Source organism: Apodemus sylvaticus, chromosome 12 (assembly GCF_947179515.1).
Source record: "Apodemus sylvaticus chromosome 12, mApoSyl1.1, whole genome shotgun sequence".
Classification (NCBI taxonomy): Eukaryota; Metazoa; Chordata; class Mammalia; order Rodentia; family Muridae; genus Apodemus; species Apodemus sylvaticus.
In genome coordinates, this window is record NC_067483.1 from 96,328,026 (window position 1) to 96,349,486 (window position 21,461).

At 39.6% G+C, this 21,461-nt stretch overlaps 1 protein-coding gene across 1 annotated transcript in view; it reads left to right on the forward strand.

The window, feature by feature from the left end:
- Window positions 1-21,461, forward strand: part of Ush2a (usherin) — a 723,091-nt gene that overhangs the window by 512,812 nt on the left and 188,818 nt on the right. The window contains exons 44-46 of the mRNA XM_052200359.1: window positions 8,893-9,102; window positions 10,447-10,649; window positions 15,503-15,618. Of these exons, the coding sequence (XP_052056319.1) occupies window positions 8,893-9,102; window positions 10,447-10,649; window positions 15,503-15,618 (529 nt within the window). The remainder of the gene's footprint in view (window positions 1-8,892; window positions 9,103-10,446; window positions 10,650-15,502; window positions 15,619-21,461) is intronic.

Sequence of the window (21,461 nt, forward strand, 5' to 3'; positions counted from 1 at the left end):
ACAATTATTCCCTATTATACAAAATAAAGGTACATAACAGTGGCCACTAATAACACATGTTGAATCAGTCTGGAGTTTGTCATGGCCTAGGAAGACCTGAGTGGATTTGGATAAGCTCTCTGCCATGTAGCATCCATCATGCATTAGGACTAGAGTTTGATGTCATCAGTGCAAAGCAGAGCAGTGTTTGTGACAGTCACTCTTTCATCATTGATAAAATACCCAAGATATGAGGAAGGACTGTATCATCTCACAGGCTTAGTGGTTGGGTCCATGGTCACTTATTTTTGGAGTTCTGAGGCCTGTGTTGAGCCACTGTACAAGGTGGGTGTATATGATGGAAGAAGCCACTCCTCACATCCTTGCAGCTTTGAAGAAAGAAAGAAAGAAAGAAAGAAAGAAAGAAAGAAAGAAAGAAAGAAAGAAAGAAAGAAAGAAAGAAAGAGAAAAGAGGCGATGTGTCAATATTCGTGCCTGCAGCCTATCCAGCCAGCCTAACCTCTAGCCTCCACTGGACAACAGCTCCTAAAGGGCTCACCATCTCCCAATACTACAAATAGCTGAGGACCAAGCCCAGAGTGGGAGGGGCCTGAGGGACATTGTATATAGGGGCAAACATTGTGTTGATATATGCTTTGACCATATAATGTGTTTTTAAAAAAAATTCAGGGTTTTGGAAGGTTGTTGGTTTTTAATGATCTATGGTGATTCTACTAGAATAATTTAAACTGTTTTAATGAAAAGTTTTAAATTAATTGATCTTGTGATTACCTTCTGTCACATCTCCAGGAAAAATAGGTTTTATCTGAAACTCAGTTTGTGATTGTGTGTGTCTAAGTGTGTGTTACGTGTGTGCATATGTACACATGTGTATGTGTGAGAGTGTGTGTGATGTTTGTATAAGAGTGTGTGTGATATATTGTGTGTGTATATATATATAGATATATAGATATAGATATACAGGGGGTTTGGAGGTGTGCATGTGCATGTGTGAGAGTGTGTATGATCTGGTTGTATGAGTGTGTGTGAGAGAATATGTATGATGCATGTATGTGCACATATACATTTGTGCATATGTATGTGTGGGGGGTGTGAGTGTGGAGGTGTGTGCCTGTGCATATATATATGTGAGAGTATATATAATTTGTGTGTATGAGTATGTGTTATATATGTGTGTGTACACCTCTGTTTTGGTACATGTGTGCATGTGTGTGTGATGTATATGTGTACACATATACATTGGTGCATGTGCACCTTATATGTTGGTGTGTGTGTGTGTGTGTGTGTGTGTGTGTGCATTCACCCATTTTGCTATACCTTGCCCACCAAGTTATCTAAAGAGCTTGTCCATAAAGGTCATACACACACACACACACACACCCCTCGAGATACTTGAACACTGAAGTGAAGATCTGGCTACTGTGGTCTCACTTGCATATATCCTCTGTGATGTTGTTGCGTTCCTGAAGTTGCCATGCTTATAGAAGCTGACAAACCTAATAGATGTGAAGTGGCCCACTGACGTTCCATTACCTCAGTAATCAGCACCTCTGACCTTCAGGATGTAGGTAATGCAATCTGCTGTGATTTCCATTCATACCTTGGAAATTTCTCAGATAACTCTTTGTGAGCAGGAAGGGTCGGCTGTGAGAGCCTGCTGCAGGACCCTCTCCCTCCCCCATGCAACCTGCTTTCTTAAGTAGATTAACTAGTCACTCCTCTGTGAAAGAGCTGCCTATTTTCTCACCTTTAATTTTAATGATTTTTTTACTTGATAGAAGAAAAATTGGCATGTAACCTACTAAGTTGAGCAGGACAAAACTTTAGTTTAGCACACCTTGGAATTGAAATTCTTAGGAATAAATTTTTACATCTTTCCTTCATAAGCATCATCTTTCAAAAATCATGAAATAAATATTTGTGTGTATAATATGTATGCATGTGTGTATGCACATGTGCACACACACACACACACACACACACACACACACACTTAATCTGGGCTGGGAGCTAGCTCAGTCTGTAGTCCCAGCATGCCTATAACATAATAAGAGGCAGGGATAGGAGACTCCACTGTTGATCCCAGCATACCTCATCTGGTAAACACATCAGTAAACAGAGACTGTCTCAGAGTAGAAGGTTGGCATCGACACATGATGCTGACCTCTAATCTCTATGCATGCTCTCTTACCCCCTCTGACCACCATAGTAAATGTGTACTCAAACACATGTACCTGCATATATGTGTACACACATTGCACGTAGAAGATCATACGAAAAGACATGCTATTTCTTGCTGTGATTTGTACAAATGCACATCATTTTAACAGAAAAATGTCCTCGGTTACTTTGTACCAATCACGGGTTGACAAAGAGAAGCCATTTGATATCTTTATTTTTATTGAGACAGAGGCAATAAAACCTGTGGTTACTTCCACTCACACCCTGGAAATGTTTCAGGCAACTTTGTGAGCACAAAGGTTACCTCAGAGAAGGGTCAGTTCAGTACCTCAGAGAAGGGTCAGTTCAGAACCAGTGGACTTGCTACTTGAAGATTTGCCTGCTTCCCTCATGTATATTTGTAATGTGAGGTGAAAGTATGTCTGTGTTTTTTCAAACTTTTTGCAGGAGTCGGAGGATGGACAATATAAGTGTCCAGCACAAAGATTGCATTATCTTTCTCTGTTCTCCTCCATGACTAAAGCATCAGGAAAAAGAAAAAAGTAGTATTTTGACATTTACCCATCAAGAGATGTCACCTAAAGCCAACAATCCCTGCATTCATTTTAAAGATTTATTTTAATTATTTTAGTTTAGTGAGTTACTGTTTCCCATATCCTCCTATTTTGCATATAAATAAGGAATCAGTAGGTTATTTTTTCCTTATTGTAATTCTCAATGTTTGCTTTATAAATTATTTTCATTGTTATATTATGCACAACTATTTTCTCAAAATGGCTCCAGTTAGGATCAGTCCTTAAATTTTCCCAATCCTAAACTCTGGGTTTCAGTTTGCCTTTCCATCTGCTGGACATTGTTTCCAGAGAGTTTTATCACAAACATTCATTTGTTTATTTTTCTATTGTTATAAGGGTTGGGATTGTGTGTGTGTGTGTGTGTGTGTGTGTGTGTGTGTATGTGTGTGTATGTGTACATGTCTAAGTTTTTAGATGAGGTGAAAGGGGAAATAACTTGAGGGAGGTGACTTTTGTCCTGCTATGGCTTCTAGGGTTTAAGTCAGGAGGGCAGGCTTGACTTTCCCCTCCAGGACATCATGAAAGTTATTTTTTAAGGTAACTGTGTTAAGTTTTGCCAAGTAACGTAGTAGTTCTGTCATCTTTGCACATTCTATTTTTGTCAGGACCGTAATAGCTTTGTCTTGCACATAAGCAGTCATTTAGATGTATGTAACATTCTTAGGTCCCATGTTTCCCCTCACAATGTGCTGACGATACCCTAGTCCTATCAAACGTCTAATTCCTCAGCGGAGCCTTCTGAAGCTTGGTTGACTTGTTCCCCCTCTGCTACGCTTTGGATATGGACTCTCCCCACTGGCTCATACATTTGAACACTTAATCCCCAATTGGTGGTGCTGTTTTGGAAGGCTGTGGAATTTTTTGGACCTTGTGCCTTGCTGGCAGAGGTAGGTCACTGAGAGTTTGCTTTGAAGGTTACAGTCTCCATCTCCTGTCCCATTGTCTGCTTCTTTTTTTTTGTTTGTTTGTTTTTTTGTTTTGGTTTTTGGTTTTTGGTTTCTTTGGATTTGGATTTTTTGGGGGGACAGGGTTTCTGTGTATAGCCCTGTGTATAGCTCCTGGAGCTCACTCTGTAGACCAGGCTGGCCTCAAACTCAGAAATTCACCTGCCTCTGCCTCCCAGAGTGCTGGGGTTGCAGGCATGCGCCACCTCCACCCAACCATTATCTGCTTCTTAATGCCAACAAAGAACTTCCATTACATATCCCTGTCTTCCCTATTGGGATGGAGTGTATCCTCTGAACCCCTGAATCTAAATGAATCCTCCCAGAAGTTGTTGCCATTGGATGTTCTATCCCAGCAACAAGGAACATAATGAACACATCCTACTTTTTGTATAATTCTTAAGTTTTAGTTTACTTTAGCCATAGTATACTATGATATATCTACATTTGGATATATTGTTAATAACCTAGGTAAGACAATGTAGTAGTATGGGTGAACCCATAGGCTCATATACTCAAATGCATAGTCTCCACTTGGTGAGACTGCTTGGGAAGGACTAGGAGGTGTGGTTTTGTTGAAAGAGGTGTGCCACTGGGGACTGGCTTTGAGATCTCAAAAGCCCATACCAGGCCTTGACTTTCTTTCTCTCTCTCCTTCCACCTTGTGGATAAACATGTAAGCACTCAGCTACTGCTCCAGTACTGTGCCTGCCTGCTTGTAGCCATGCTCCCCACCATGATAATCACAGCCCCTAGTCCTCTGGCAATGTTAGCCCAAATTAAACATGTTCTTTCATAAATTGCCTTGATAATGACATTTTATCATAGCAATAGAAAAGTAAGATAGATTATATTCTCTTTATAAATATCTCTTTGTTGTGAATGGCCCTGGTGCTGCCTGTATTTTGCTGTTAATTCTACTTTCCCTGGAGGGGATGTCTGGAATGAGGAATGAGTCACATACACAGGTGACTTCTTACGAACCTTCCCCAGTGAATAAAGGAACCAATAATTGGGCGAGTAGGCAGGACTTCCAGGTTGGATGGAGGAAGAGAGGAGGCAGGAGAGAGTGATGGGCTTATTGGATGGGAATAGTGACAGGACAAGATGTAGCTTCTAGCATCTTCCGGATTAGATGGTGAATCCACCAGGATTGGCCACTGGAGGATTAGATTTAATGTGGCTTACAATATTAGGATTCTAGTTGTTGCACCTAGAGATCTAATTATCATTGTTTTTGAACTAAGTTTGTGTGATGTTTTCCTTCATGCAGTGGTTCAATTGGGTTCCAGAGAGAAATCTACAGCAGCAAAGCATGGATTTGCCAGATGTGTATAGGCTGTGGGGGTTTCGAAGCATGGGGCTGGTGTGGTAGCGACCCACCAGTGGGAATTAACAAGCTGGGTGGAGAGATTTTGGAGCTCTGAGTCCAGCCAGCCTGCTGGGGGAGAGTAGCTGGGTGTAGTGTGGGAACTTGCTGGGGGTTTTGTTTGTTTTTGTTTTTGTTTGCTTGTTTGTTTTCTGTTTTTAATATTTTCCACTACATCTCTTCATTGTAGGGAAGGCTTAACTAATATAACCATGATTATTTGCTGCAGTGTGTGAAGGTTCTAACAAGTCAGCACCCTTCCATTCTCTACTTTCAGTCTTTCCTTCCCATTCTCACAGAGTTCATCCTTACCTCAGGCCCACAGGAATAGAGTCAGACATCTCTGGCCTTAAACCTCTAACACTGACTCAAAAGAAATGAGTCCTTCTTTTAAGTTGGTCTCTCTTGTATTTTCATCATTTAAAACTTTTGTAAGATGTATTTTAATCATTCTCTTTGTCTTTTCCCAACTCCTTGCAGAGAGATCCTCCTGCATCCCTACCCACCCAACTTCATGATCCTTCTTTCTAAAAATAAAAGTATGTTAAAAAAAAAGACAACACACACACACACATTACACACACATGCACGCATACATACATGCACACACACACACACACACACACACACACATGCACGCATACACACAAAACATAGAGCAGTGAGACACAAATGACCAAAACAACAAAAAGAAAAACAAAAGACATCATGGAATTTGTTTTGTGTTGGCCAAGCGCTCCTGGACTTGGAGACTGCCCTGGGGGGTGGTTGATATACCCAGTAACACTCCACTGGCAAAAACTGATTTTTCATTTGCTAGCATGTATCAATTGTAAGTAGCTTCCTGCGGGTGTCAGGCTTGATATCCTTTCTCCTCCTCCTTGCTACAATGTTGTCTGCTTTGAACCTGTGCTTGTCTTACCCACACCGTCAGTCTGCATGAGCTCACAATGTATCAGCCCCATTGTGTCTAAGAACACACTGTTTCCTTGGAGTCATTCACCACCTCTGGCTCTTATCATCCTCCTGCCTCCTGCCTCCTGGTCCCCGAGCCTTGAGTGCAAGGGTTGATAAAGACAACCCAGTTAAAACTCAGGACTCCAAAGTCGCTGTACATTGTCCCTCTGCAAGTCTCTATTAATTGCCATCTACTGCAAGAAGGAGCTTCAGAAGTGTCTCTGGTGTTGAGCTAGGCACTGCTCTGTGAGTTTACGATTCATTCCATTGCAATGTTCCTGTAGCAGAATAGTAGTAGTAGCTTTTCTCCCAGGCTCATGACTTATCTAGCCTCAAATGTTGGTTACTTTAGAAGTGTCAGGTATGGATTCCACACGATGGAGTGAGCTTTAATCCAATTTTGTTTTTTTTTAAAAAGTGGCTGGTTACTCCTGTAACATGTACGCCACCCTTGAAGGAGCAGAACTTGCAGGCAAGCACTGTTGTTGTTTGTATCTTGCTACCATTTTGGAATGTATGTTTTTCCTCACTCTTTGGGGTTGGGTATATGAACGACTGCAGATTTCCGTCATTCAATGCAGGTTTTAATTCTCCCCTGGGTTTGTTTGTTTGCTTGCTTCTCTTGAAAGAGAAGATAGATCTCTGCAGTGTCCCGTATCAAACTACTTCATAATTCCAGGCACTCATTTTCATATGCCTTGTAGTTTCTTTGCATAAAGACATGTCCTTTTGTGTTATTTCTGAAGAACATTATTCAAATGTTTTCTAAAACCCCCATCTCCTTCTTATGAAAGGGAAGAATCTTCTAGACAGCATTTTCATTGTCTTATAAAATGAAGAATCCATACAACATAATTTCCTATCTTAGAAAAGAAAAATCATATTGAAGTCACTTTAATCAATAGACAGAAAAGGTGAATGTTTCTTAGGAACATTTACCAGCTTTCTCTTCTGAACTAATTCAGTTAAAACTCTTCATCTCTCAGAGGGGATATATAAGGTTACTATAATATATATAGATGTCCCTAATTGGTGACTCTTCTGTCTGCTAAATGGTTCACTGACTAGGAGGAGGCACCTTGGCATGAGCCATGTAAACATCTATGTATTAGGCATCAGAGAACAGCTCTGTGGCGGTGACTACCAACACAAATTGTTTGCCCCAGGAGGGACTGTACAGGGTAATGTCTTCAGATTTGGCAAAAGGCAGAAAATGACTCTTGCTCTTTAGGTACACTGCCTGTTTCTAGTCCAGAAAGAATAACATCCCAAAGGCATCTGCATCAGGACTGAGTCACCACCTTTTATCTCATCCCTGGGCAGTAAGTAGCTTATATTCTGTGTCAAGTGGGTAGACAAAAGGAACCAGGCTAAGAATGGCAGGTAAAGGTGTTTTTGCAGACCTTGGCATAATGTCTCTGCTCTTAAACTCTCAATGCTAGTTCTAGTATGTGTAATCTATTAATCTAAGTGTGCTCCTGAGGGATATCAATAACATAAGTAAAATCTATTTACCTTTGTCTGCTTGGCATATTCACCTAATTGTAACACTCTTTCCAAATTGGAACATTTCCTCTAGGAATGAGGAGAAACCCAGCAGACAGGGGTAAATAAAAAGTCAGATGCTCTGGGCAATTGGAAGATTCTGTACCCTTCCCCAACCCCCAACAGTGCAGAAGGAATAAACAGTTGCTGGTGTTGGGGATGCTTGCCAGCCAAATTTTGGAAGGAAAGAGGTTCAGATGGTGGTGCAGCCTGCAAGTTGCAAGATCAGCCCCAGGGTGCCTGCTTTGTCCCCCACCACCCATCCTGGGCTAGGATTTCCAGGGATACAGGAACTTTGAAATTACCTATGTTCCTTATCGGTGACCTCTCACCAAAACTCCCTCCCATTAGTCACCCAGGAGAAGAAAGTGCTGGTTCACCAAATAAGGCATTGCTACAGTTGACACTTTGGCACTGGGCTCCCTTTCTGGGGTGAGTAGATGTGTATGTGTTGTGTCTCCTGAGGGAGTCTCTCACATGAGCATCTGGAAGCATTCACTTCACGTCATAAAGGTTCAACCTTCAGATTAGCCCGATTGCTTGAGGTATCAAATAGCACAAACTTGACATGTAACTGCATCTCCTGTGCTGTGGAATGGCCACAAATTAGTGAATGATGTTCCCATAAGCCAGTGAAAACTATTTCTAATGAGAAAAGGAACTCTTTCACAGCCAATCCACATGGCTTAGCTGGACATGACTGATATTATCCTATAGGAAATAGGAATGGCTATGAGTATAGTTGGTGACATCAGAGGAATAAACTCCTCAATCTCCAGGGTTTGCCAACTTAATTACAAAATCTTCTGACATTAACCTTCCCAACCACACTGGCATACCTATCCTTTAAAAAATATTGCTAGAGATGAAGCAAAAGTAGTATCCTGGTTAGGAGAGAAAAAATAAAAATTAAAACTTGTCCTTTATGTATGAGCCCCACAATGTTTATGTAATGGAGTCCTTGAAAAAAGTCACATAAATCCTCCACAGTGTGTCACATTTTGTTGCACATAGGTTTGTAAATAGTTGATATATTTTGAAGGTTCCTTGTATAACTAGAAGTAGGATATGATAATTTTTAAGGAAAAATTATTTGTTCCTCAATATGACTTCTCATTAGATTATAAAGAGAAAGATAGAATTTATTTAAAAATAAAATCTAACTCCACGAGTTTCATCCCCCAAAAGAAGGTTCCAGAATATCTTATAAAACTGAAGCTCCACCACCTTGCTTCTATCTCATTCTAGAAACAGTTAAGAGAATTTATTCTGCCTTTTCTATCTGCCATGCAAACAATGTTCTGTATTTTTCTGTTAATAGCTTTTCAAGATCTACAAGGTGATGTGGAATATTACACACTGTTTTGGAGTTCTGGGACCTCAGAGGAATCTCTGAAGATCCTCCCAGATGTAGACTTTCATGTCATTAACCATTTAGCTCCAAACATGGAATACCAGGTTTTCCTCTTGGTTTTCAACGGAGTCTGTGCAATCAACAGCACAGTGGTGCGAGTGACCACGCGGAAGGAGGGTGAGTGAAGATTTCAGAGGCCTCTTGGCTTCAGACATGCTAGTGGCGCTGACGGATCCCTTCTGGACCTAACAACAGTCATCCTTCCTTTCTAAAACTCCTGATGCTGAAAGGAAGGGGTAGGAACCAAAATGCTTAGGTGTCCCTTGTTTCAAAGGGACGGATGAATACACCGCCCTTGAATCACCAGCTCGGAGCCGAAATATTCCGCCATCAGGCCAGTTTCCGCTCATTCGTGAATGATGTTCGTGGTGAAGGCTCGGTTGGGAGCCAGTTCACATCAATAGTTAGCACCATTTTTTTCTAAGATTAGTCCTCAAAAGCATGGTGCATTTCAAAATGACACCCAAGCTCAGGGAGAACTCTCACAGAATCACTGAAAAAACAGTAGGTTGAGGCTCAGCCTCGAAGAAGAATTTCATGTCTCGGTTTCTAAGCCCGTTAGTAGTTAGCTCGGGAGAGGAAGCCAGAGAATCAACTTGTGAGTCGGAAATGAGTCTGGAATGGTCTTTCTAATCTTTCTGGCTTTATACAGTCTCATTATAAACATTATAATATCGTTACCTCCCAAGCAAGTGTTCCAGGCCATTAGCAGAACTCTTTAAGTATGAAACCCATTTCCCTTTGTGATGCCAAAGGTCGGCACCTTTTGTTTATAAAATAGGATGAATCACAAGGACGATTTTTCAACTAGTTAAGATGAGTTCTTATGATAAAAATAGGCCTTGGCATAGTTATTTCTGACATGCTTGAATAATTGTGTAATTTAACGCTAAGCAAGATTTTTTTCTAATGTTAGATTTCATCATTACCTATGGTAATCAACACTCAAAATCATTTACATAATGACAATATTGCATTATTGCTTCATATCGCTTGAGTTACAAGCTAGTAACAGGGAATGAATTTTTTTTCTTACATCCTAGCAGCTTCCATGTACTTGAATTTTATTTTATTTTATTTGGCTTGTGGAGTAAACCCCTCCCCCACCCCACTCCAAGGAGATATAAAGACAAGTGTTGAAAAAAGGACAAATACTAGACAGACAGCCGTTAGAAGTGCAGATGGGAGGGCGATTCATCATTTGGACCCCACTGGCCGCATAGCATTGAAGATTAGCACTATGCTGGTGGTATGAAGCATTTTGCCACCAATTCCTTTTGGTTTCTGACTGAGAGTCTAATAAGCCAATTTGCAGAGGACTTCAGACTGTGATAACTTCATCATAGGAGAGCAGATAAGCAAGGAGCCCTTTGCTAAGCCTCTGTACCAATCTGCATTTAGTCTAACAAGTGCTTTCGCTGAGACAGCTGGGGCTTATTCAGTTCCCTCCTTTAATTCTAGAGCCTCAGGGCATGCTTCCCCCAGAGGTTGTCGTCATCAACAGTACAGCTGTACGTGTCATCTGGACATCTCCTTCAAACCCAAATGCCATTGTCACTGAGTCTTCTGTCTATGTAAATAATAAGCTCTACAAGACTGGAACGGATGCGCCGGGGTCGCTTGTTCTGGAAGACCTGTCTCCCTTCACTATCTATGACATTCAGGTCAGACCATTGTTTTGTTTCTTTTTGGATGGTTAAGCTCGTGAATGTGTTAAATAAAACATGCCGAGCAATGCCTCTGAGCAGAGGCCCTTTGTCCTGGCTACAGATTATTGTTTATTGGATGGGAAAGGGAAGAGAGAAGAAGGAAATTGACCGGAATGAAAGCTGTTTGCTGTGAGGACTCATAGACCTGAACCCCTAGAGAAGGGCCCCTGGCTAAGATGGAGCAGGTGCTGATGAGGACTGTGACAAAGAGCCCTTTGATGAAAGGAAGTTAACTGCATCCTCACTAAAACAGTCTTTCCAGTTTGTTTTCTTCTGCTACCTTTAGTTCGTATCAAAACCAGAATTCACTTGTTGATGTAGAGATCTCTTCTCTGTTTCTTTTTTACTGCCATTTACTTGGGGGAGTAGCATTGCTTGATGGCCGTCCTGGCTGTCCGTTGTTCCTTCCTAAGGGCCTGGCATGGATGATGTGAAATAGTCTATGCTCTACTAGATTTCTGATTTCTATTTGTTTTGTTTTGTTTTTTTGCTTTTGGTTTTTTTTTTTTCTCTTGAGACAGGGTTTCTCTGTGTAGCCCTGGCTGTCCTGGAACTCACTCTGTAAACCAGGCTGGCCTCTAACTCAGAAATCTCCCTGCCTCTGCCTCCCACGTGCTGGGATTAAAGGCGTGCACCTGGCTCATTCCTGATTTCAAAAGCAACAGGAAAACATAAAAAGCAGCAGATAAAAGAAAAAACTAAACAACAAAAAACCCCAAACAAACAAAAACAAAGCATTTTCCAAGCAGATGAGAAGGTCTGACTCCATTCCTCATGGCTGCATTAAAATTGTTTTTGGGAATCTGGAAGAATCTTCAAGTCCATGCCTCCCTCCCTAGAAGAGTTCTTACACACTTACATTACATGGCAAATTTTATCACAGAGTTCAGAGAGCTCTTTGTCTATGTGAAGCTCATGGGCCTATTCAGGGTCTATGGAGTCTACACCAGGAGTAATACCAGAGCACTAAAATGTATGAGATCCAACGTTACCCTGGAGGAATTGAGAATCTTCTGAATGTCAGATACTGGAGACAACAAGGCCAAGGGAAGAAGCCAGTGACAGAAAGATTCCAGGAGCTCAGCATTCAAAAAAAGGGGCTGCAATTTAGTAAATTTTTAAATAATCTATGCAACTTCTAAAATTCATGAGCAGTTCATGAATAATTTCAAAAAGACATTAAATGTAGGAATTTTATTTGACCCCAGAAACATTTTGTCACTGGTGCTGTGTCTGCCAGTGTCACATGTCGGTTTTTTCCATGTCTGGGAGGAAAGCACATCTACAGAATTTTAATTAATTAACTAACTAATTAATTAACTAATTACTTTTGGTGTGTGTGCATGTGTGTGTACATGTATGTGAGTGTGTGTTGTGCATGTGTATGTGAGTATGTGCATGTGTGTGTGCATGAGTGTGTGTTGTGCATGTATGTAAGTGTATGTGAGTATGTGCATGTGTGTGTGCATGAGTGTGTGTTATGTATGTGTGTGAGTATGTGTATGTGTACATGTGTGTGTGTGTATATGTACGTAGTACAGAATTAATTAACATTTGGCTACAATCCTCTAGTCATCTGTACTGGGACAATAGCCTTGTCTTCATAAGCAAGCAAAAGAAAAAACAGACACAAAATGAAACTTTCATGAATTGGTTTTCTTCTTTGTACTCTGATTCCCAGTAAGCTATGTGAGTTACATTAGCATTACTTTAGATTCTTTTACATTAGCACACGTGGACTGACTGATGTTTGCAGTCACACTCCTTAGAAAGAGTCCACATGTATGAGGAGACCACTTACGGATCAATTACTAAACCCGTGAAATGACATCTTAGTGAACAAAGAGCACAGGGTGGCTATGGATGCCCAACTGTGATGTCTTTACTGGATCCCTCTTGTAGACAGGGCTGAGCTCTGCAAAGCAAGTACGGCCAACTGCCTTACATAACCTGAAAGCCTTGAGCTGGAAGGGTGGTTCAGTGGTCAAGAGCTCTTGCTGTGCTACCGTGAGATCCTAGCACCCACGTGATAATCCATGTGTCTTGAAATATTCTCCAACTCCAGCTCTAAGAAATCTTGATACCCTCTTCTGGTCTACACATGCACATACATACACATGCACACATGCACACAAACATACATACATATGCATGCATGCCACACATACAGACACACACATGCATGAATACACACACATGCATACGCATACATTCATACACATGCATACACATACATACACATGCACACACACATGCACACACATGAGCGAACACAACAAAAGTCAATTAATTAAAATATTTAAATTTCAAGCTGAGCACAGAGTTGAGACTGGTGGTGAGAACACTGCAGCTGTGCGCACACATGTCACTCAACATTGGCCTGTAGAACAAGGGCTGTCACAGAAAAACACATGTCATGCCTCCTTTAGTAAGATGGAAACTTTACTCACACTGCTGGGTTGGGGCATTTGTGACCAGAAGAAAGCATATTTTCATCAGATTTGTGTTACTGAAACAGAGAGAGAAGGCCAACACTGAAGCCAATCTATTTGAGTGTTTTCCTTAATCTCTGTGTTGTGAGAGTTGTTGTCGTCTAGGGTTATCATACTTGGTATACATATGTGTGGCTGTATATCTGGATGCTAAATTTTAGTGACTTTCTATGATGTTAAACATCATTTAAATTGGCATTGAACAGTTATGCCCAATATTTAGAATAAAACTTCCTTAGGTTAACTCTCCCACAAGACAGCGATTGATCTAAAGCAGATTAAATACCCAGCCATCTTGTTGAATACATTAACTTATGTCACCCTTTTGAAAGGGAATCATAACTTCAATTTTAAGACTTGGCTTTTAAGGCCTTTCTGAGTAAATGTGGTAAACCCTCATGTTTACATTTCATCCCATGTGATACAACATATGGTACTAGAAACATGCTCAAGGCAGAGACTGTTAATGTTACATTAGTTAGAATGAGATTATGTGTAATATTTAGTGGAGAAAATAGTAGGGTATAGTAAAGCCTGAAACAAATACCAGGCAACTCACTAGTTTTTGTGTATCCTGATTTCTCTGCCTTCTGGTTGACAGCTGGGGACAGTTCCTGTGCTGTTAAGCATAGTGGGGTGCTAATTCCACACTACCCCATTTTATCACCAGCTAGCAGGGAGGAATCAAGCTCCAAACATGAAAAAACAAGGAGACAGCTCCATTCCCTACCCTGATTGCCTCATTGCACACAGTAAATATGTAACATGTAAATACACATTGAAATGCATATTCTACCCTACAAACCTGAACAATCATTTTGTAGCCAGAAGACATTAAAAAAAAACTACTTGGTCATAAGCCTGTCAGAAATACGTTGTGCATACTTAAGGTATAATGAATTTCATTTAATTTCTTGGTTTAATCTCATTGTGTGTCAGAGTATGATATTTTTTAGTGTGCATAAAATTGATGTTATTGTATTTTAAGATACTCTCCCTTAAAAGTTGTTCACTATTTGTATTTAATCATAGTGGAGGATCTTGAGAATGTTTAAGTCAATGAACTGTTACTACAAAAGGCAACATTATAGCCGTATATAACACAGCTGATACATTGTAGTAAATACATGCCCAGTTCTTGCTTAGATACACCACTGCTGGGAACAAAATGATGTCTGTGAAATACATTGTGAATCTCTTCTGTAAAGAGCTGAAGATTGATTGACTTAAAACTACAGCCCCAGAATTTAAGAACTATCAGTACACAGCATTGTTTTACCTCTGTGTGTGAGGCATTTAATGTCAATTAGTATGAGGAAAAAGTACAGTTTGGGGCTAGAGAGATGGCTCTGTGGTTAAGAGCACTTAGTGCTCTTACAGAAGACTCTGACTCCAAACCTAACTCCCACATCAGGTGGCTGCCAACTGCCCATAACTCAGCTTCCAAGGGATCTGCCACTTCCTTCTGTCCTCTGTAGAAATTTACAAACACATGTTTCACATACCCACTCTCAGACACACACATTTTTAAAAGTAAATATTTTTAAAAGAAATACAGTTGACTTTAATCCCTTAATTGAAAGTCGAACAATACTGTATGTGGTGGCTGCTCTGTCAGTTCTCCTCTGTCTACCCTCCTTCTTCCTCCTCCCAGATACGCTCCTTTTGGGTATTTGATGGGCCCCATTTCTAGTCCTAAATTCTTCCACCCTCTCAGTTTTCTTTTATTCTAACTAGGTGGCAGAATTTAAATGGTGAGTGATGGTTTTCTGCTGTGATTAAGGGGACAGTACTACTGCAGCTGGAACAAATGGATATAAAATAGCTCAGCCCATTGGGAAGTTTCCCTGGGCTTCATTTTTCTCCCATTAGATATTAGCATTTAGGCAATTTGTTGTAAGGTGTCAAGACTTCTAGGAGATATCATCATTACACCACGTGGTTATAGATCTGGAGAGCACTGTGCAGGGGCAACCTATTAGGCTTGGGACTCAGCACCTGAGCATCTCCCATTCTCTGACTGTTCTGAATAGATTAATAAGCAAGCACTTCTCCTTGTGAGTGGTTAGAACCAGAGACGGAACATCGCCATGCTAATCACTAAATCAATTGTCTCGAGCCCAATTCTGTATTCCATTCTGAGCTCAGGCCGCTGGACTCAGTTCACATTAAAAAAAAAATGAATATTTACTAAGCCTCATGAGGTTATAGAGAGCTTGACGAAATTTGTATGAAGAGGGGGGAGGTAGAGTCAGAGTGTTATTGCTCTGTTTTGAAGATGATTATATTTATTCCTTTCCAAACTAATCTTTGCAGGTAGAAGTCTGTACAAAAGACGCTGCCTGCGTGAAAAGCAATGGAACCCAAGTCAGCACAGCAGAAGATAGTCCAAGTGACATTTCAATACCTATAATCCGAGATATTACTTCAAGGTACCTAGCTTTTTATCAGTCAATCTAAACAACTTTGATCATAAAAAATGGAAGCAAATATCAAAGAAATCAGGTTAGCCATGAAAATCTCACTTAAAAGTTGATGTAAATATGGGTGCATATCAAATTTCTTATATTTCTCAAGCAATCTATACTGCATATCAGAACATTGAAAGCTGTTTTCCTGATCCTCTATCCCTTGCCTAGTCATCTATTAACAGATAAACATAAGAGAGCCTCTCTATTTAAATGTGCTCTTTTAATGAATTCTGTTGTGACACAAAATATAATTTTAATTAGAATTAACACTTTATGACTGAATATCTTAGAAAATACTTGATTTATGTATTTAAGATTACCCCAAAGCTAAAAATATATCTCAAATATGTAGACCAAATAGTGTTTGGATAGCTGTTAACAGTTTTATCAGATTGTTAGTAGAGTCTCTTTCTTGCTAAGAAACTACCACAGATTGAAAGGAGGTCCTTTAAAAATTCAGAGTTGGGACTGGAGATATGGCTTTGTGAATTCAAGCCCAGCCTGGTCTATAATGCAATTTCCGGAGAGCCAGGGATACACAGTAAGACCCTGTCTCAACAAGCAAAGAATAAAAATAAGTGCTTATTTTGTCACCACATATATTAAAAGCATGGCCTCTACCCAATGATGACACTAAAAAATAACAACAGCAACAACAACAATAATAATAACAATAATAATAATCCACTGTTAAAAGCTGTTTATGTTCTTTCTAAGTATAGAAAGAACATTGTTTGATGCTCTTTCTAAGCATAGAAGTGGGGTTGTTATTGCCATGCCTCTGTACTCTGTGGGGCTAAAGAAGGAAATGTGTGTGGTCCTTTGTGATGCTTTGACCCTAACGAGATGCATCGCCATTCACCTAAATACATGTAGACTGACTCTGTCCAACACTGTGTTTCCGATATGATAGGTTCAGTCAGAACATAAAGATGTCTCTAGTTTTTTGTTCTGATTTTTTTATTTTTTATTTTTTCCCATCAGTACAAAAGTAGGTACATTGAATTTAGCAAATCATAACAATTAGCAAGCACAAGTAACTGGACATTAGGTACTTATGTTGAAAGTGTACCTTGTCTTAAGTGTGTTTTCAAAGAAAAGGACCCATACATATTCCCATGTAATTAATTCTAAATAATACTATCCTTCCTGTTGCTTTTTGCCGTGTACACCAGGACTAGCTACTTGCTGTGTAGCAAGTCAATTGACCCTTAGAGACTTGTATTTATTGTCTAATCAAACATATTTGTGGTTATAATAAAATAGGAGACAAAAACAATTCCAAAGGAAAGATACAATTTTAAATTTGAAAAGTTTCATCCTATAGCAGGAGTAAGAAACTAAATAAATATTTGCAAAATATGTGAAAATACTGTCAATACTGACAATGTGCAAGACATCCATAAAGCAGGAGATCCTATGCTCTGGTGAGTATTGTGAGGGATAGAAGGAATCTTGGGGAACAGGACACTGAGTCCATTCGTAAAGTCTAAAAATAATGACAGCTCCAGAGATGGTATTATGCCGTACTTGTCTTCTGGCGCCTTTATAAATCACATTCTCTGAATGGCAAAGAACTGTGCTTCCAACTATGTATTTACACCCATCAAAAAGGTGTCTCTAAGTTTTATTAGAAATTAAAAGGAATATGTCTGGGACAACATGATTTTAATTTTTTCCTTTATGGGGATCACTATGGATAATAACAAAGGGACAATGACTGGAACTCAAGGCTGCATCTTCCCAATATAAGAAGTTGATGCAAGACTATTCAAATGAGCATGGCACCACTAGAATATACAAAGTTGGAGAGGAGGCACCGGCACAGGCCAGCTTTGAACACAGTTTTGGAAGCAAAACTTTTATAGAAGAAGCAAGTTGTTTATAATGGTTAGAGATATGTATAATGTACTAGAGATAGAAAGAATGATATGAAACAAGTGTATTTTCTGAAGAAAATCTGAGAATATAGAAACAGCTGACAGCATGGAGAGGTAGGTAGACAAAGTAAAGGTCAAAGGTGAACCTGGCTGAAAATCTATAAGACAAAGTGACCATTACCCAAGGTCCCTCTCCCTGCAGACTTATTCAAGTGTTTCTCTTCTCTCCTGTGGTCCAGTCCACCTATCAAGAGATTAGTCAGTTACTCACCAGGGAAATTTAGTGATTATATTAAGAATTGTGGCCACCATTTACAGAATAGCAGAGATGATGCACAGAGGCAAAATCAGAGATGGAGACTGCAGTGTGAACACGGGATTTGGCTACGTTCTTGAGCTCCATTCTCTTTGTCAAGTAGTCAGTCAGAAATGCCCTCTTCTAAGAAACTGCTAATTTTTATCTGGAAAACAATGAATCACACAATGTAGAACACGTCTATGTAATAGAAAATGTGATCTTCCAAAAGATATAAATAGTAGTTTGTATTTCAGGTAACCAATGGGGAAGTACACTATGCTGGTCAGTCACCCGGGAGATTTCTGAAGCTCCAAGCCAGCTTTATGTGGGTGGGCACAGCACTCTTCAAGTTGGACAAAAGGACCAAGATAAACATAGAAAATTACTTGATAAACACAGTGTGTGTGCGGAAAACACATAATCTAAAAGAAGTAGAAAGCCTCTGTCAAGGAGACAAAAAAGCAGGACACCAGAAAAATACAAAGCATCATTGGTGGTAGAAGGATCATCATGGGTGTCGGAAGTGTGAGCACTGGGGTGAACCTTCGGGAGAAACTCTGAGATGCTGTTTCCGAAAATGCTGTAAGAAAGAACAAAAGGGAAAGCTGGGAAAGGTCAGATGCACTGAGAGATACAACTGAGAATAGCCTACATCTCTAAAGAGAAAAAGTAGCCAAAGAGTCACGGCTACACATGACTGCTGGGTCATGTGGCAGCCAGGTCACATGACTGCTGAGTCACAGACTGCTGAGTCACATGACCTAGCAAATGCTTTCACAAAACATCCTCAGCATCTTCTCTTCCCCACCAACATGTGGGTTTTTTTTTTTAAGAGGGGGAGGTCCCATGTTTTTAATAGAAATTATTAGTATATGGGGTCCTTCTCTCCTCATTTACCACTATCTTAATAAGTATGAGGTAACGTATTACTATAATTCTATTTTGAATTTCCATAGTGTTTGATGACACCAGTTGTCTTTTCTTATGTTATTTGTCAATTACCTAACTGAAGGAAATCCTTGTGAATCTATTTCTAGTTTAATTGGATTCATTATTTTCTTATTAGATCTGTCACAGTTTTCATATAGTTTTATAAATATAAATATTTAATATAAATATATATTTAATATAAACATATATATGGAAATTATTTCTGTCTAATATCTTGCAGCAAATGCTTTCTCCAGTCTATGATTTGTCTTATAGTTTGGGAAAGGGGGGTGGTTTTGTTCTGTTCTGTTCTGTTATGTTCTGAGACCAAGGTCTTATGTAGTCTTATGGTCCCAACTGGCTTCAAACTTACTGTGCCTAGCATAATGTCTTAGTCGGTGTTCTATTGCTATGAGGAAACATTATGGACGCAGTGATTATTACAACAGAAAGCTTGTAATCGAGGCTGGCCTAGAGTTTCAGAGGGTTAGTCTATTACCATCATTAGCATGAGAGCAGACAGACAGGCATGATGCTGGGGAGGGAGCTGCAGTCCCATAGCCAATCAGCAGGCATCAAGAAGAAAGAGAGACACTGACCCTGACTTGAGCATTTGAAACCACAAAGCTCACCTCCAGTGACACCTCCAAGAAGGCCAAATCTCCTAATCCCTGTCAAGTCCAGCGCTCCCTAATGACCAAGCATTCAAATCTACGAGCCTATAGGGGCTGTATCTGTTCAAACCACCACACCTCTGGAGACACTGAAGTTCTTATCCTCCTGTCTCAGCCTCCCAAGTGCTGGGATTATAGGTGTGGGCCGCCATGCCAGGCCACAGTGGCCAATCTTCTTAAGTCACTTAATAGATTTTACAAAACAAAAGACAAATGTCAGAGGCATTGGCTTTGCCTCTTCTTCCTTGTCTGGCTTCTACATCTGGTGTTAATTCAAGAACTCTGCTGTATTTGAGCTTGGGAGTTTCTATGCTACAAGTTCAAGTTCAAGACCATCTTGGGCTATATGAGGTCCCGGGTCAAGGGAAAAACCAAAAATTCCAAAAGTTCAAATTATATTCCTACTATCTTTCTTCTCCCAAAGTTTTCTGTTTATATTTTGAATTTACATCTGTAATTAAAACTGGTGTGTGGGACAAGGTTAGTATTATTTTTATTTTGTGTTGATTTTTAAAGTAAGTATTTTGTTGCTGCAACACAATTTATTACAGTGAGTATTTTTTTTTGCTGAATATTTTAGAATGCTGTGAAAGTGAATATGAACACATCCTAGAGAGCACTTCTGAATCTTCTATTGACTTTATCAATATGTCTATCAGATCACTGGCATCGTGCTTTTCCGTGCTCATTGTTACAGAATCGTGTGACCTCTGGAAACCTAAAGTGTGACTCTTCTGTTTGGTCTTCTGAAAGCTTGTTGTAGCTTTTTCTTTTAATTCTGTTTTTCCAAAGAGATTTTGGAAACCATTTCTAATATCTACAAAATCTCTGTGGTTTTAATTAGGACTACATTAAGTCTGTGAGTGGATTGGAAGAAAATGTGTATCTCAATAGTATCTAATCTTTCAAGTGTTAGGCAACTAAATTGCTTATGTATTTGATACATCCAGCTCATCAACATTTGATAGAGCTCAGTACACAGTAGTGAAGGTGTTTTATTAGATTTGTGCCTAATTGTTTCCTTTTAGGGGTGCCGTTATTAATGTTCCTTTAAGCAAATTAAAATTTAATTGTTTGTTATTGGCATGTAGAAACACCATTGATTTTGATATAATAAAACTGTGTTCAGCAACCTTACTACGTTTATTATGAGCCTTGGGCCTGGTATCATAGATTCCTGAATTCTACACAGATCTGCAAATCAAAGCTTTCAGCCTTTTACGGTTAGGGGCGTTGTTTGTCACCTATGAAATTCAGAGAGGAACCTTTTATCAGGTGGAGAAATTATCTTTTGGTACTCACTTTCTGAGAGTTATTTATTGTTATAAATATGTATGAAATTGGGTCACATATTTTACCACATTTTACATTTTGGGGTGATTAATTATGTGCTAGTTGAAAAGACATTAAGCAGTCACTTTTCTCTGGCTAAGCCCTGTGTGGCTGTGCTAGGTGCTTTGCTTTTTACATGCTGTCTACAGATGTTTCCACCTCTCTCTTGGAACTGCTTCCTTGTGGCTTTTCTTCTGGCAATGCCCTGAACTTGTTTGACTGCCTTGGTGATTCTGTCCTTATGGAGTGGGACAATGGCTACTCCTTTATTTTATTTTGTAGAGGAATTCCCTAAGACGTCATTATATACTTCTTAAATGTTATTTGAATTCACCGATGAAACCCACTCTTGCCTAGGAGAAAAACCTTTAACTTGGAATGCAATTTTCTTAATTATTTGTAGTTTTCCTAGCTGTTTCTTCTCTACTGAGCTTTTTCTTTTAACTTGATTGTACAAAGAGTTGGTGAATTTCAGCCAATTTGTCAGCTTTAAGAGCAGATGTCTTTTCACAGTGTATGCGTTGATTTATTTCCTTCTATGGTAGAGTCTTCTAATTTAGATGGTCTTTATTTTATTGGTGTTTTGTGCTTTTTTATTAGTTCTTTGATAGCTTCATACAATGTGTTTTTATCATGTTCAATCTCCTCCCCAAGCTCTTCCCAGACTCACCTACTTCACCACCCACCCAA